The sequence below is a fragment of the Hippocampus bargibanti genome, linkage group LG05 (genome assembly GCF_051943395.1).
Source record: "Hippocampus bargibanti isolate YZ-2025 linkage group LG05, ASM5194339v1, whole genome shotgun sequence".
In the NCBI taxonomy this organism is placed as follows: domain Eukaryota; kingdom Metazoa; phylum Chordata; class Actinopteri; order Syngnathiformes; family Syngnathidae; genus Hippocampus; species Hippocampus bargibanti.
The window spans coordinates 25,307,374-25,322,807 of NC_142738.1; the positions used below are offsets into that span (position 1 = coordinate 25,307,374).

Here is a 15,434-nt window from a genome sequence, read left to right on the forward strand (position 1 = left end):
GTTGGACAAGATACCCACAAATTAGCCCTATTCGCGGATGATATATTAATATTTGGGAAAACCATCTACCTCTCTCCCAGAACTGCTCTCGACCATCAGGGTATATGGAGGATTTTAGAGATACAAACTTAATTTTTCTTCCAGAAACGTGATAACAGATGAAGTCGACCTGAAATGGGACTCAGAGCAGGATCAGATATTTGGGCGTGAATATTCTAAAAGAATAATTTTGGAATTACTTGAAAATTACTAGCCTCTCCTTGCCCAAATTAAAGCGGACCTGATCAGATGGAATCTGGTTCCATTCCTTGGAATATTACAAAGAGTGGAAGAAATCAAAAATGGACGTGTTGCCCAGACTACTTTATCTATTTCAAACTTTAGCAATAGACATACCCAAGGTAATATCACGATTTATTTGGAAGGGGAAGAGACCTAGAATTAGATACAAGACTACAACTGATGAAAAGTAAGGGAGGCCTCTCCCGACCAAAGATGATGAATTATTATAAGGCAACCCAGATAAATATTTTGGTCAATATCTGTAACCCATCATATAGGGTGAAGTGGAAAGACATAGAATGCCAGATATCGAGTGAAATTCCACTGCAAGCAATTAAATGGAGACCCCGCATTAACCAATTATCTTAAAAGTGTCAACCTTTGGATCAAAACTTCAATGAAGGTGGGGCATGGAATATTAAAACGAGATAAAGACAATAGCCCATATCTATTTCTAAAATGGATTGGATTTGACTCTGAATTTTTACCATGCAGAACGGATGCAGGGTTTCTAAAATGGGTTGGAAAAGGGTTAAAGATTTACAGAGACCTCCTTGAGGAGGGAGGGATATGACAATTCCAAGACCTGAGAATCAACTATGGACTGAGTAATCACGACTTCTATAGATACCTTCAACGAAGACACTATTTAGAGAGAAACCTACACAAAGGATGGGTCCAACAATGTGGTTTCGGGTTAATTAAGATATTCCTATTAACCTATATGTCAAAACCTGGAAGAGGAATTATATCGAAAATATACAAAGAATTGCAGGAATTGGAAGGAGGAGAAATAACGTATATAAAGAACAAGTGGTCGGAGGAGGGAGGCACTACAATCCAACAGGAAGCATGGGAAAGAATAATAGCACAGCAATGGAATTGTACATCAGCTCACTCTTGTAAAGAATCTGGGTGGAAGAACATTGTCAGATTTTTAGAGTTCCGGCTCAAGGGCATGCACAAGGATCGAGTACAGCTTGCTGGAGATCCTGTGGCAATAACCCAAGTGTCACATTATCATGTGTTTTGGGAATGCCCGGTCATTTCTAAATACTGGAAAGAGACAAGTATAACAATGGGTAGGATTGTGGGAAAAGTGGTTCCTCCAACCTTTGAAGCCCTGTATCTGGGACTGGAACCTGATTTAATTGTTAACTCTGCCCAGAAATACATACATAACATCGTGCTGTTAGCAAGCAAGAAAGCAATCACGAGGAGATGGCTAACAAAAGAACCCCCAACGGTCAAAGACTGGATTAAGGTGGTGGGTGAAATTTATGAAATGGAAAAGATTACTTTCATACTCCGAGGCGAGCGAGAGAAATTTGAGAGATACCTGGGAACATTTTACACAGCAGCCTAAGTGCATATAAAGATATTTAAGTTAACCAATGAACCCCAATCCACTCAAGATCAAAATTGTTAATTATTGCTACTCTGATTACTATTATATATTATTTTTATTTGTATTATTATGGTTTTTTTCTCTTATCTTTTCATTATTTATTTGTTAACTTTTGTTTTTTATATGTCACAGTGAACAGGACATTGCACCAGCAGAATTGACAAGAAATGTAAAACGGTTTAATGAGATGGTTATGTGATCCATGTTTTGTTTTGATGTCTGGATCAGATGATGCTCAATGTGACCATGTTTTCCTTTCCTAATTGTTCACAAAAAATTCAATTAAAAAAAACAACTGACAAAGACGATTGAGAAAAGGGAGCATCACATCTTCTCCCTAAGGAGTTTGTGGAGTCCTTTAAAACTGCCACAGAGGATCAAGATTTCATTTTATTTGTGGTGATTTTGAGTGACACTGGTGGTTTGGTAAACTTGTTAGTGTGTTCTTTGTGCTAGAGTTATCTGAATAAGTGTTAACATGTTGAATGAACATATCAGGCATATTGTCAGTTTGTTGTTGATTCATCCTGTAACAGGATAATACCATACCATCTTTCATCTTCTAGGTCTGTATTTTTTATTTTGATTTGCCATTCAAGATGATATATGTATTCTTAGTGTTAAAATGTTATCAAATAAATTTCCATCCAAAATGTGACTTATCATCCAATGCGATAAAAATATTTTTTATTCAACTTTATTATGAATTTTAAAGCTGCACATACCATATTTTCTAATCCAGAAAATATGGTGTGTGTTTTTTTACCCAAAGATCAGCTGTGATAGAAGAAACGTCCCTCACGTGGACATTGCACGTATGAAAAGCGACAAGGTGGGCATACAGCTACAAAGTCTGATGTAATAAGCAAAACAAGAGAAACATGGACATTTTTTTTCGAAGTAGTATTGGTAGTAGGTCAATAAAGTGAAAGTGAAGCTAACATTTCTATCTACTCTCCCTGTACTGTTAATTCTATTTTAATAATGAGGTTATTAACACAATTTAAAATCGATATTACAGTTAGTAATTGGGCTGCCGCTACCTAATATACTATTCTCGTGTAATACTGAATACAAATAATGATGACTGTAGTGTCCCATCACTCATGTGAATATGTTAAATGTATTAAAAGTTATTGATAATTAAATAAACATGTCAAGTATTTATTCTCACAATTTATCTTTGCAGGTTGACATGGCAGTAATTGCTATGATGACCGAAGAGCAAATGGGCAAATATATCACTTCTTATGGTGATCGAATAGCTGTCCTTTGCTTTTGTCATCAGAAAATGTCCAGTGGTGATAATGAACTGCTCCTCCAAAAATTAAGAGGCAAAATAAGATCAAGGAAAAAAGGTGTACTGGCTGAGACTTCGGGAGTACTCCAAAACCATGTTGATGGGATGGCAAGACATAACAATGTTTCTGCAGAAAAGACTCAAAGGAAGATTTATGGCAACGATTACCATCAAGTGAGGACAAGCAAAGGTGGAGGAACAAGGTATGCCATCCTGGAAAAAAACAGCAACTGTCGCTCAAATTTTGGAGCTGGGAAAAGGGCTATTTTTCCCAGATGGAAGCTAAACCAAAGGACCTGTTGAAGACTTTACTTTTGAGGTCTGTGATTTCAAAAGAAACCACATTGCTTTAGATGAAACAATTGGCAGACTCTATGAAAAAAACAAATTGAAACTGTTAAGATTTTACATTGGCACAAAAGAAAATACTCCAACATCTCATTTGGATGAATGCAGTGAAGCTCATTCATCTGTCACCAACATGGTGGGAGAAAGTGCGCAATTGATTGATTGACTCTCTTATGTCTACACACACATGCACACACATCAGTTTAGGAGCATTTCATTATTTGTACATTGAGATGTAAAACATCTGTCATGGTCAACCTTGCGTAGGGCAGTCTACAGTTGTATTTTCCTTTTGTGTCTACAATTGATTTCATGGTTATTATTCATTCATTCAATTTTCCATATCACTTATTCTCCTAATGGTTTCGGATATGGTGCCACTTTCAGTTTGACCTAAAGGTTTGAAGTTGATATGTCATGTAATGTTGCAAATATTTGCACTGTTCAAACAAAAGCAATTCTTTTTGTACTTGATATTGTATTCCATTTATATGTTTGTGATTGCTGTTCATACCAATTTGTCAATGTTAATAAAATTTGTTCCAAATAATTCATGTTTTTTTTAAACACAAGACACCACCTGCTGACGAAATTGAAGAGTGACAATTATGTTATCATTTACAGGCAAGTGATTGTGTACTGGGGTGCAGGAATACTATTCAGATCCACATTGGTTAAGTATTTGTGGTTAAAATCAGCAACCAAGACAGTATATTTATTGACACCCAGAATGATTTGACAAATGAACATTTCATATTGATCAAATATGCTTTCCTTATACAGTAACAAAAACAGCAGACAAAAAATGATTTAAACTGTGATTGCTATATATTATTCGTCCTCAAATGTATCCCAATAATCCATTTAAAGTGAAGTGATAAAAGAAATGATGAACAAAGGGTTGAAGAAATGGCAATGGTCGTCGGATTCAGCCTTCATTAAATGTTACTTCGAACCAGTTGAGGAGCCATAAAATGGTTTCACCCAAACACACACCAAAAAATATATGGTTATTGCTTTGAGTAATTCATGTTTAAATTTTAATGTAATATAATTCCAGTATGACTGGTATACGGAAACAAAAATGCTTTCACCAAAGGTTAATGTCTCTGACCCCTGAAAACATCATGCTTCTAATTTAGAATTGCAGTAAGGGCCTCTCTGAGGTGCAAGTACAAGTTCACAGCCTGATACGGCTCTTTTGGTGGCATCAGACCAGACTGGGCCATTAAGGAAGCACACAATACAAATACATCCGGATCACAAGGCATAGTTAAACGGAAGACACACTGGCTTTTGCATAGTTGAACTTGTTCATTGTCAACTGTGGAGAGGAAGTCCCTTGTGCCATAAAGTTCAGGTAAAGAATACATCACGTTGGGCCGACCACTGGGGACATTTATGTTCTTTGAGGGCCTGATGAGATGGCTGTTCCAAACACGGGCAGTATCATCCAACTCATCCTGTTGAGAATAATATCAGAATCAGAATCATCTTTTTTTGCCAAGTATGTAGTACACACAAGGAAATTGTCTCCTGTAGCTGCACTAGTCTCATCAAAAAATGGAGGCACTATACAGTTCTATTGGGGTTACTTTTTAGAGAGTTAATTGCTTGAGGGAAGAAGTTGTTTAAATGCCTGCTGGATTTGGTGTGATATACAGACAGATTTAGGAAGAGTTGCACAGTCATAGCAGCTCTTATGAGCAAGAAATTATAGAATTAGACTGCTTTTCTCTCCCTGCTCCCTCCTTTCTACCTTAAACTCGTCACTCATGTTTACTACTCTGCCCATCCCCACTTTTCCTTCATCTTTTCCTTGATCATTTCACCTTCACGCTATGTCCCCACACACACAGACCACTATCTTCTTTCCACTATCCGATTATTTACCTTCTTTTGTGTCCCATCAACACCCTCTCAAATACAAAAATACATATTTCATAAATGGAGCTACAGAATATATGAACTCACCTGAATAAGTCCCATGCAACAAAATTGCAGGATGCTTTTGTCCAGAAATACACCATCAAAGAAGCCATTGTCTCTGAGGTCTTTGAAGAGTGATAACCAGAATTCCATGCATTGGCTGCGAAGAAACCCCCACCAATATTCAATTCTTTGATTGGCGGTGCTGGCTCCATCCAAGTAACTGTCAAGGGTGCTGCCTGGCGGTATGGGCACCAGGAAACGCTGGAAGCCTTTAACATGACCATTTTCAGTCCCCAAATCAGCTCGAACGATTCGAGGACAACCTCCCAAACGGTGCACAACTTCAATGTAGTAACCTCCAATTAACTTCGGGTCACTACTTGTTGTGTAGGCATCGAGCCACATTATTTTCCTTGAAAAGCCATCAATAGCCCCATTGATGCAAATTCCAAACGGTTTCAGTTTGTCATATGAATCCATATGCCAAATAAAATTCGGCCCTTTCGAGAAGTAGTTTCGTCGTCTCAGACGTCTTGCTTGCCTTAAAGACACTCCTCTCGGATCCAACTCTTTCAGGACCAGACGAACATCCTCTTTCCTGACAAGAAGCCCATGTTCTCTGCACTTACTGTACATCCACCTGTAACCGTGTAGTTGTCCGGAATTCTGCAACTGGTTGTGAATAAAGTCAACCAAGACGCCCAAGTCATCGAACGTTTTTCGGCGAAATAGTCCACTTTTGTTCACCACTCGCTTCAAATGTCTTTCACTTATTAGTAAGCCGTGTTTAATCTCAAGAACGGATTTTATATCTTTGTATTTCAAGCCAATTTTAAAGTAAAACTGGATTAAAGGAACGAAAGGGTGAAAAGGCTCCATGTTTGTTGTTTTCGGTTACACTGACGATGAACCGGAAGTACATGTACGCGTATTTTTTAAAAAAAGATTGCGAGATCTCGCATTCTTTGCAAGATCTCGCAAAGAATGCGAGAGCTCGCAAAGAATGCGAGATCTCGCAAAAGTATTGCGAGGGAACGCAAAGTATTGCGAGGGAACGCAAAGTTTTGCGAGGGAACGCAAAGTTTTGCGAGATCTCGCAAAGTTTTTTTTTTTTCTTCGATGTCCCCTTAGGGGCTCCGTAGTGATAGGATGCATAAGCAAGTTCGAAAATAGATTGATGAGTTAGGATTTACTTGGTTGACTGTCTGTATGACTTTCTGGTCATGTTGGCTTTCTTTCCAGGATCCCCAAGTTGTCATTCAACAGCCCAGGCATGACTGACATACAGCACAGCAGCTTTTTCACTGTCGAAGTAGTATTGGTAGTAGGTCAATAAAGTGAAAGTGAAGCTAACATTTCTATCTACTCTCCCTGTACTGTTAATTCTATTTTAATAATGAGGTTATTAACACAATTTAAAATCGATATTACAGTTAGTAATTGGGCTGCCGCTACCTAATATACTATTCTCGTGTAATACTGAATACAAATAATGATGACTGTAGTGTCCCATCACTCATGTGAATATGTTAAATGTATTAAAAGTTATTGATAATTAAATAAACATGTCAAGTATTTATTCTCACAATTTATCTTTGCAGGTTGACATGGCAGTAATTGCTATGATGACCGAAGAGCAAATGGGCAAATATATCACTTCTTATGGTGATCGAATAGCTGTCCTTTGCTTTTGTCATCAGAAAATGTCCAGTGGTGATAATGAACTGCTCCTCCAAAAATTAAGAGGCAAAATAAGATCAAGGAAAAAAGGTGTACTGGCTGAGACTTCGGGAGTACTCCAAAACCATGTTGATGGGATGGCAAGACATAACAATGTTTCTGCAGAAAAGACTCAAAGGAAGATTTATGGCAACGATTACCATCAAGTGAGGACAAGCAAAGGTGGAGGAACAAGGTATGCCATCCTGGAAAAAAACAGCAACTGTCGCTCAAATTTTGGAGCTGGGAAAAGGGCTATTTTTCCCAGATGGAAGCTAAACCAAAGGACCTGTTGAAGACTTTACTTTTGAGGTCTGTGATTTCAAAAGAAACCACATTGCTTTAGATGAAACAATTGGCAGACTCTATGAAAAAAACAAATTGAAACTGTTAAGATTTTACATTGGCACAAAAGAAAATACTCCAACATCTCATTTGGATGAATGCAGTGAAGCTCATTCATCTGTCACCAACATGGTGGGAGAAAGTGCGCAATTGATTGATTGACTCTCTTATGTCTACACACACATGCACACACATCAGTTTAGGAGCATTTCATTATTTGTACATTGAGATGTAAAACATCTGTCATGGTCAACCTTGCGTAGGGCAGTCTACAGTTGTATTTTCCTTTTGTGTCTACAATTGATTTCATGGTTATTATTCATTCATTCAATTTTCCATATCACTTATTCTCCTAATGGTTTCGGATATGGTGCCACTTTCAGTTTGACCTAAAGGTTTGAAGTTGATATGTCATGTAATGTTGCAAATATTTGCACTGTTCAAACAAAAGCAATTCTTTTTGTACTTGATATTGTATTCCATTTATATGTTTGTGATTGCTGTTCATACCAATTTGTCAATGTTAATAAAATTTGTTCCAAATAATTCATGTTTTTTTTAAACACAAGACACCACCTGCTGACGAAATTGAAGAGTGACAATTATGTTATCATTTACAGGCAAGTGATTGTGTACTGGGGTGCAGGAATACTATTCAGATCCACATTGGTTAAGTATTTGTGGTTAAAATCAGCAACCAAGACAGTATATTTATTGACACCCAGAATGATTTGACAAATGAACATTTCATATTGATCAAATATGCTTTCCTTATACAGTAACAAAAACAGCAGACAAAAAATGATTTAAACTGTGATTGCTATATATTATTCGTCCTCAAATGTATCCCAATAATCCATTTAAAGTGAAGTGATAAAAGAAATGATGAACAAAGGGTTGAAGAAATGGCAATGGTCGTCGGATTCAGCCTTCATTAAATGTTACTTCGAACCAGTTGAGGAGCCATAAAATGGTTTCACCCAAACACACACCAAAAAATATATGGTTATTGCTTTGAGTAATTCATGTTTAAATTTTAATGTAATATAATTCCAGTATGACTGGTATACGGAAACAAAAATGCTTTCACCAAAGGTTAATGTCTCTGACCCCTGAAAACATCATGCTTCTAATTTAGAATTGCAGTAAGGGCCTCTCTGAGGTGCAAGTACAAGTTCACAGCCTGATACGGCTCTTTTGGTGGCATCAGACCAGACTGGGCCATTAAGGAAGCACACAATACAAATACATCCGGATCACAAGGCATAGTTAAACGGAAGACACACTGGCTTTTGCATAGTTGAACTTGTTCATTGTCAACTGTGGAGAGGAAGTCCCTTGTGCCATAAAGTTCAGGTAAAGAATACATCACGTTGGGCCGACCACTGGGGACATTTATGTTCTTTGAGGGCCTGATGAGATGGCTGTTCCAAACACGGGCAGTATCATCCAACTCATCCTGTTGAGAATAATATCAGAATCAGAATCATCTTTTTTTGCCAAGTATGTAGTACACACAAGGAAATTGTCTCCTGTAGCTGCACTAGTCTCATCAAAAAATGGAGGCACTATACAGTTCTATTGGGGTTACTTTTTAGAGAGTTAATTGCTTGAGGGAAGAAGTTGTTTAAATGCCTGCTGGATTTGGTGTGATATACAGACAGATTTAGGAAGAGTTGCACAGTCATAGCAGCTCTTATGAGCAAGAAATTATAGAATTAGACTGCTTTTCTCTCCCTGCTCCCTCCTTTCTACCTTAAACTCGTCACTCATGTTTACTACTCTGCCCATCCCCACTTTTCCTTCATCTTTTCCTTGATCATTTCACCTTCACGCTATGTCCCCACACACACAGACCACTATCTTCTTTCCACTATCCGATTATTTACCTTCTTTTGTGTCCCATCAACACCCTCTCAAATACAAAAATACATATTTCATAAATGGAGCTACAGAATATATGAACTCACCTGAATAAGTCCCATGCAACAAAATTGCAGGATGCTTTTGTCCAGAAATACACCATCAAAGAAGCCATTGTCTCTGAGGTCTTTGAAGAGTGATAACCAGAATTCCATGCATTGGCTGCGAAGAAACCCCCACCAATATTCAATTCTTTGATTGGCGGTGCTGGCTCCATCCAAGTAACTGTCAAGGGTGCTGCCTGGCGGTATGGGCACCAGGAAACGCTGGAAGCCTTTAACATGACCATTTTCAGTCCCCAAATCAGCTCGAACGATTCGAGGACAACCTCCCAAACGGTGCACAACTTCAATGTAGTAACCTCCAATTAACTTCGGGTCACTACTTGTTGTGTAGGCATCGAGCCACATTATTTTCCTTGAAAAGCCATCAATAGCCCCATTGATGCAAATTCCAAACGGTTTCAGTTTGTCATATGAATCCATATGCCAAATAAAATTCGGCCCTTTCGAGAAGTAGTTTCGTCGTCTCAGACGTCTTGCTTGCCTTAAAGACACTCCTCTCGGATCCAACTCTTTCAGGACCAGACGAACATCCTCTTTCCTGACAAGAAGCCCATGTTCTCTGCACTTACTGTACATCCACCTGTAACCGTGTAGTTGTCCGGAATTCTGCAACTGGTTGTGAATAAAGTCAACCAAGACGCCCAAGTCATCGAACGTTTTTCGGCGAAATAGTCCACTTTTGTTCACCACTCGCTTCAAATGTCTTTCACTTATTAGTAAGCCGTGTTTAATCTCAAGAACGGATTTTATATCTTGATGCATAAGCAAGTTCGAAAATAGATTGATGAGTTAGGATTTACTTGGTTGACTGTCTGTATGACTTTCTGGTCATGTTGGCTTTCTTCCAGGATCCCCAAGTTGTCATTCAACAGCCCAGGCATGACTGACATACAGCACAGCAGCTTTTTCACTGGCCCTTGAGGCAGTTAGGATTGCCCCCGATAACTAAAATGAATCATGGCATTTTTTTTCAAGTCCTATATCTGAAAGCCAAAGTTTGTTCTGTCAAACCTTATCATGAATCAACCATTTTTCGTTTCATTTTGCATTGTAATTTGAAGATACAGTATATTAGGAACAAAAAAGCAATAGAAATTAAGAGAGTGGATTGTTTCAGTTTCACTGATGATGTGCTGGTTCACTCGCCTAAGTTCCAAGCAGGCAGCGTTGTTGTTGAGTTCTTACTCAGTCACGATGCGTATGAGTGTTCAGTGAACTGTAATTGACTGTTGACCAATCGAGGTGTGATTTGCTTTTCATCCAACATCAGCTTCGATAGAATTCATCCTTCTGTGATCCAGAACAGGATACGTGTTGTAAATAATGGAAGGATAGTGTTTTTTTCTTCCTACATAAAAAACACTAGATAAGAGTGGAGTGCGACATGTGAATCTATTTGAAAAGGCATACTGTGAGAAGAGGTGAGTAAGAGGTTTTAGCATTTGTTTTGTTTTCTTTTTCATTTACAGAGCAATTAATACCTATATACCAGAATATATTGCAAACATACAACAAATATGTATGTGCTATGGGTAATACGGATATTTGTTGCAAAATTATTTGCTCATTTCCATTCTCTTGAAGGTTTTAATGAGATTCATAAAGAAGGAAATCGATTATCACACCTCTCAATTCACACACCCTGTCACCTTTACCATTGAATTACAATAGGCCTAAACACCCATCCATGACTGTATGTATGATAATCCCCAACCTCTTTCAACCCAGAGACATTTAACTATCACTGTCATTCTTACTCATGTTTATTCAAGTATCATTTTGCTTTGTTGTTTCTTGTGACGTGTGTAGAGTGATGAATTCTACCTTAAATTTAAAACTCTGCTCATTAATTAAGAATCTACTCACCATCTTTATCAGCTCTTCTGAAGATCTGTGGAGACAAAATGAACGTGACTCAGTATCAATGAAATTGTTTGTTGTTTCTTGTACTGTATCACATTATTATCAATTCCTTCATTCATTGTCCAAAGCATTTATCCTCAAATGATTTGTGGACATGCTTTGGGTAGAAGGTGCCAGGAACAGAAATAATACAGAGAAAACTACGTTTTTGGAAAAGCATGCATTGCAAGAATAATTTAAATTATGGCACAACGCACTGTAAATAAATAAACAAGCAAAAATAAACACGCACACAAACAAACAGACAAATAGATAAACAAATACATGAATAAATAAATAAATAAATAAATAAATAAATAAATGGAAAAAGAAATACATAAACAACTAAATAAATAAGTGCACAGAGGGGGGAAAAATCAATGGAACAGCAAAGCCATGTAAAATGGAGCGTTATAGCAAGGGATGACTGAAAAACATTGTGCTTCATTTGTTAATATGGTTTGATAGTCAAAACATACTTCAAAGAAAACAGTAACCACCATGTGGCCTGTGACAAAAATTAGTTTGAGAACCCCAATATTTTACAATGATTGACACATAACTGAATCATGACTGCTATAGAGTAACTAATAATCAAACACCTTACGATGAGTACTGGTACATACAACATAATAGTTTGATTGAAGTTCTTAAGACAAAACTTTAAACCATTACTTTTCTGACAAAACCAAAATGAGAAATTGTTAAACTGCAGAGTGCCTCTTCAGAGAAGGCAACAACAGACACTTCCCTGTCGGCTGCAGAAGAAACTACAGTTGTACCTCGGTTTTCGAACGACTCACAGTTCTAACAAATTGGAGTTCGAACAAAATATTCGAGATATTCTTGCTTCATAGTTCGAACAATAATCGGAGTTCGAACGCCGGTACGACGCGTGAGTGCGTACGCGAGGGTGGGATGCTGAGCGTCGTACAGGTGTATCGCTCTGGTCGTGACCAACTGTTGTCTGTAGCGGACGTGCTGCGTTTTGCTCTCGCGTTTAATGATTGATTTTTGACCACGACATTCATCAAGGAGGAGACTGTGCTGAGCGGTTGCGCTTTTTCGGCAGCATGAATATGCCAGTACTGTTTTTGAATGGGAGGAATGTCGGTGCCATTCGACTGCCATCGCTGGACACCGAAGGGGCCATTGTGCTTTTTTGCGCCAGTAATGGGCAGCATCTTCACAGCCCCGCTTTGTTCAGCGGAAAGGTCGGTGCTGTTGGACAGTATGCGGCTGAATGGATGCATGGCTTGAGGAGCCCGTGATAAGAAGAAAGGAGCGTCAGCGCAGAGCGCCGATGCGTATGTGGAACTGTTGCGGCTTGGAATTGAAGCAGATGTATGTGGGACAGGAGATGTGAGACAATCTCTTTTCGTCAATGAATGCTACAGCTGCGTGTTTGCTTTCAACATTTAGCTTGTAATCGACGTGCACGTTCCACCATGATGTCCCTGATCCACTGGTGGAAAGACACTTTGATCCTCTCCTCTTTCATCTAGAACTGCGTCATGTCATCACAAAGAGGGTACAGCAAGTCCTGAAGAATGAATGACTCTGTGTCTTTGTTTTGTCATATTGTCTTTGTGCTGTCATTATTTGTTTGTTTTTCTTTTGACTTCAAGACTGCGCCGCGAGTGTGGCTGCCTTTCCAGCAGCTCATGTATTTTGTTTTTCTACTTTCATTCCTTTCATCACTTTGCTGCTGTGAAATGTAAATTTCTCCACTGTGAGACTAATAAAGGCAAATCCAATCCAATCCAAATCCAATCCAATACAGGTGTACGAAGAGTTTTAGCCCTTAATCATCATGCCTCCAAAGAAAGTAAGTGCTGCTACAAGTAAAAAAAAAAGTAGTGCGTACAACTATTGCATTTAAGAAAGAATTAATCGCAAAATATGAAGGAGGTGTGTGAGTGTCTGATCTGGCTAGGGCAGGGGTGCTCACTTTTTTCAGCAACAGAGCTACTTTTGAAATGACCAAGTCAAAATGATCTACTCATTATATTTATTGAGAAATATAGTGAAGATTATTGCAATTTATGTTGACGTATATCGGCATATGTTGCACAACACAATATAATTAAGTCAATTGTTTGCCATTACCTGAGTTCACTCTGATAACTTGACAAACGAGACAACCGCACTTGAAAATGTCATCGTGAAAAAAGTCATCCTCTCATTCCGTATTAAAGTGATACGTTTTTTAGTCTTACTTGGTCCAGCTCTTCCACTTTTTTATACTCTATCTTACGTTTAAGGGGAAAAACCGAGCGAAAAATTAGGATGTAACTAATCAAAGTCAAAGTCAAGTCAAAGTCAGCTTTATTGTCAAATATGCTAATATGCATGACATACAGCACAGATGAAATTAATGTCCTCTCGGACCCAGCGTGCAAGACATGCAAGGCACTTATAACGTGGCTAAAAAAGACATACAATTGACAACAGACAATACATGTAATTTCTGTATGTAAAGTGAGGTAGTGTCGTATGGAAAGTGAGGTAGTGACATATGTAAAGTGAGGAAGTGACGTACATAAAGTGACGTAATGTCGTAATTGCAAAAACAAACAACTAGAAAGGGTTGAAGTGAGGTCTTGTCTAATGAGAAATAACAAAAAATAGAGTTCAGGATGATGACATCATTGTTCACTTTGCAACGAAGGGGCGTTGTTTGAGCTCGCAGTTAGTCTCTCAATGAGATGTCAAATGATTGGTTCTCCGGTGTATCAATCAAATAAAGGGATGGCTGATTGGCTGGCGTCAAGTTTTTTTCAAAAGAACTCCACTTGATTTAATGTCAGTTCCTGACAATGTCACGTGACCTTGTCTTGCGATCTACCAATACTACCTTGGAGATCGATTGGTCGATCACGATCGACGTATTGAATACAGCATGGCGAAATCTACGATCAATACGATATTAAAGAATAAGGAGGCTGTGAAATCTAGTGATGTGGCTATGGGAGTGAGAGCATGTGTCATTGGATAGATATTTTAAGAGAAATGAACACCCTGTCGCAGAGTCATCCGTTGCAAAGAGATTTGAACGTGTGAGCACCCCTCAGACAGAAGAGCTCCTCGAAGTTTTTATGGAAGGGGACTCTCGTTCCAAACAATAAATTTCCTTCCTCCGTCCACCTGCGCTTTCTGCTGACCACCACAAAGGTAAAAAATCCGATTCAGAATTATTTTCTTTACGAACGTACGATTAGCCTGGGTTACATTTATGTTTATGTTATTTACGTCTTTGCCATTTTGCTTAACATTTTCTGAGATATACATTGCTTTTTATGTGTTGGTCAGCATTGTAATGTGCAATTTCATGCATAAAATAATGTATAAAATACTGTACTAAAAAGGTAAACATTCAAGGGGTTGGAACGCATTAAAACAATTTACATTATTTGTAATTGGAAAAATGGTTTTGGTGTTTGAACAAATCGGTTTTCGAACAGGGTTCTGGAACGGATTATGGTTGAGAACCGAGGTACCACTGTATAAGGCACCACTAATTGATGAGTGCACCAAATTCAACAACTGCCTGGTACAAACACGTTTGCACATGCAACAAAACAAACAGTGAATAATCAATGAAACGAAGGAGGTAAAACACCCTGTTTACCAATCAAAAGACACAGAACAAAAAAATTTACATAATGGAAAATAAAAGTGAAGGTTTCGGACGTTTCGCCTCCTATCCAAGAGGCTTCGTCAGCGAACTATCATAGCTGTGTCCGGCGCCACCATGTCTGGACATTAGGGATATATAAATGGGGCCGATACGACCAGTCAGACTTTAGTTCGCTGACGAAGCCTCTTGGATAGGAGGCGAAACGTCCGAAACCTTCACTTTTGTACAGATGACGGCTGAAGAAACCTTCTCATCGATGGACCACTCCTGTACGACTGAGAGCTTACACAGACGAATGGAAAATAAAGGCAATGCAATCTTCAATCTTGTAGGATGAGGCCTTCTGCGCTTGATTCTCTATTGTGAGGCTGCCTGTCTTTTATATTGTACTCGTTTAATTATTTACGTCGAGTGAAGTCTGGAAAGACTAGAAAAAAAACACAAGTATGTGATAAACAGTTTGTGTGAAATAGAGAAAGACAAACTTTTATATAAGACAATTACAGTAAAGTCTCGTTATATCGATATCGGTTATATCGATAGTACCGCTTATTACGATACTATTTTCAT

The 15,434-nt window shown here is 38.3% G+C and overlaps 1 protein-coding gene across 1 annotated transcript in view; it reads right to left on the bottom strand.

Annotated features, from left to right (window-relative positions):
- Window positions 1-15,434, bottom strand: part of necab2 (N-terminal EF-hand calcium binding protein 2) — a 135,887-nt gene that overhangs the window by 111,708 nt on the left and 8,745 nt on the right. Inside the window, exon 2 of the mRNA XM_088997457.1 lies at window positions 11,189-11,213. Coding sequence (XP_088853583.1) covers window positions 11,189-11,213 — 25 coding nt within the window. The remainder of the gene's footprint in view (window positions 1-11,188; window positions 11,214-15,434) is intronic.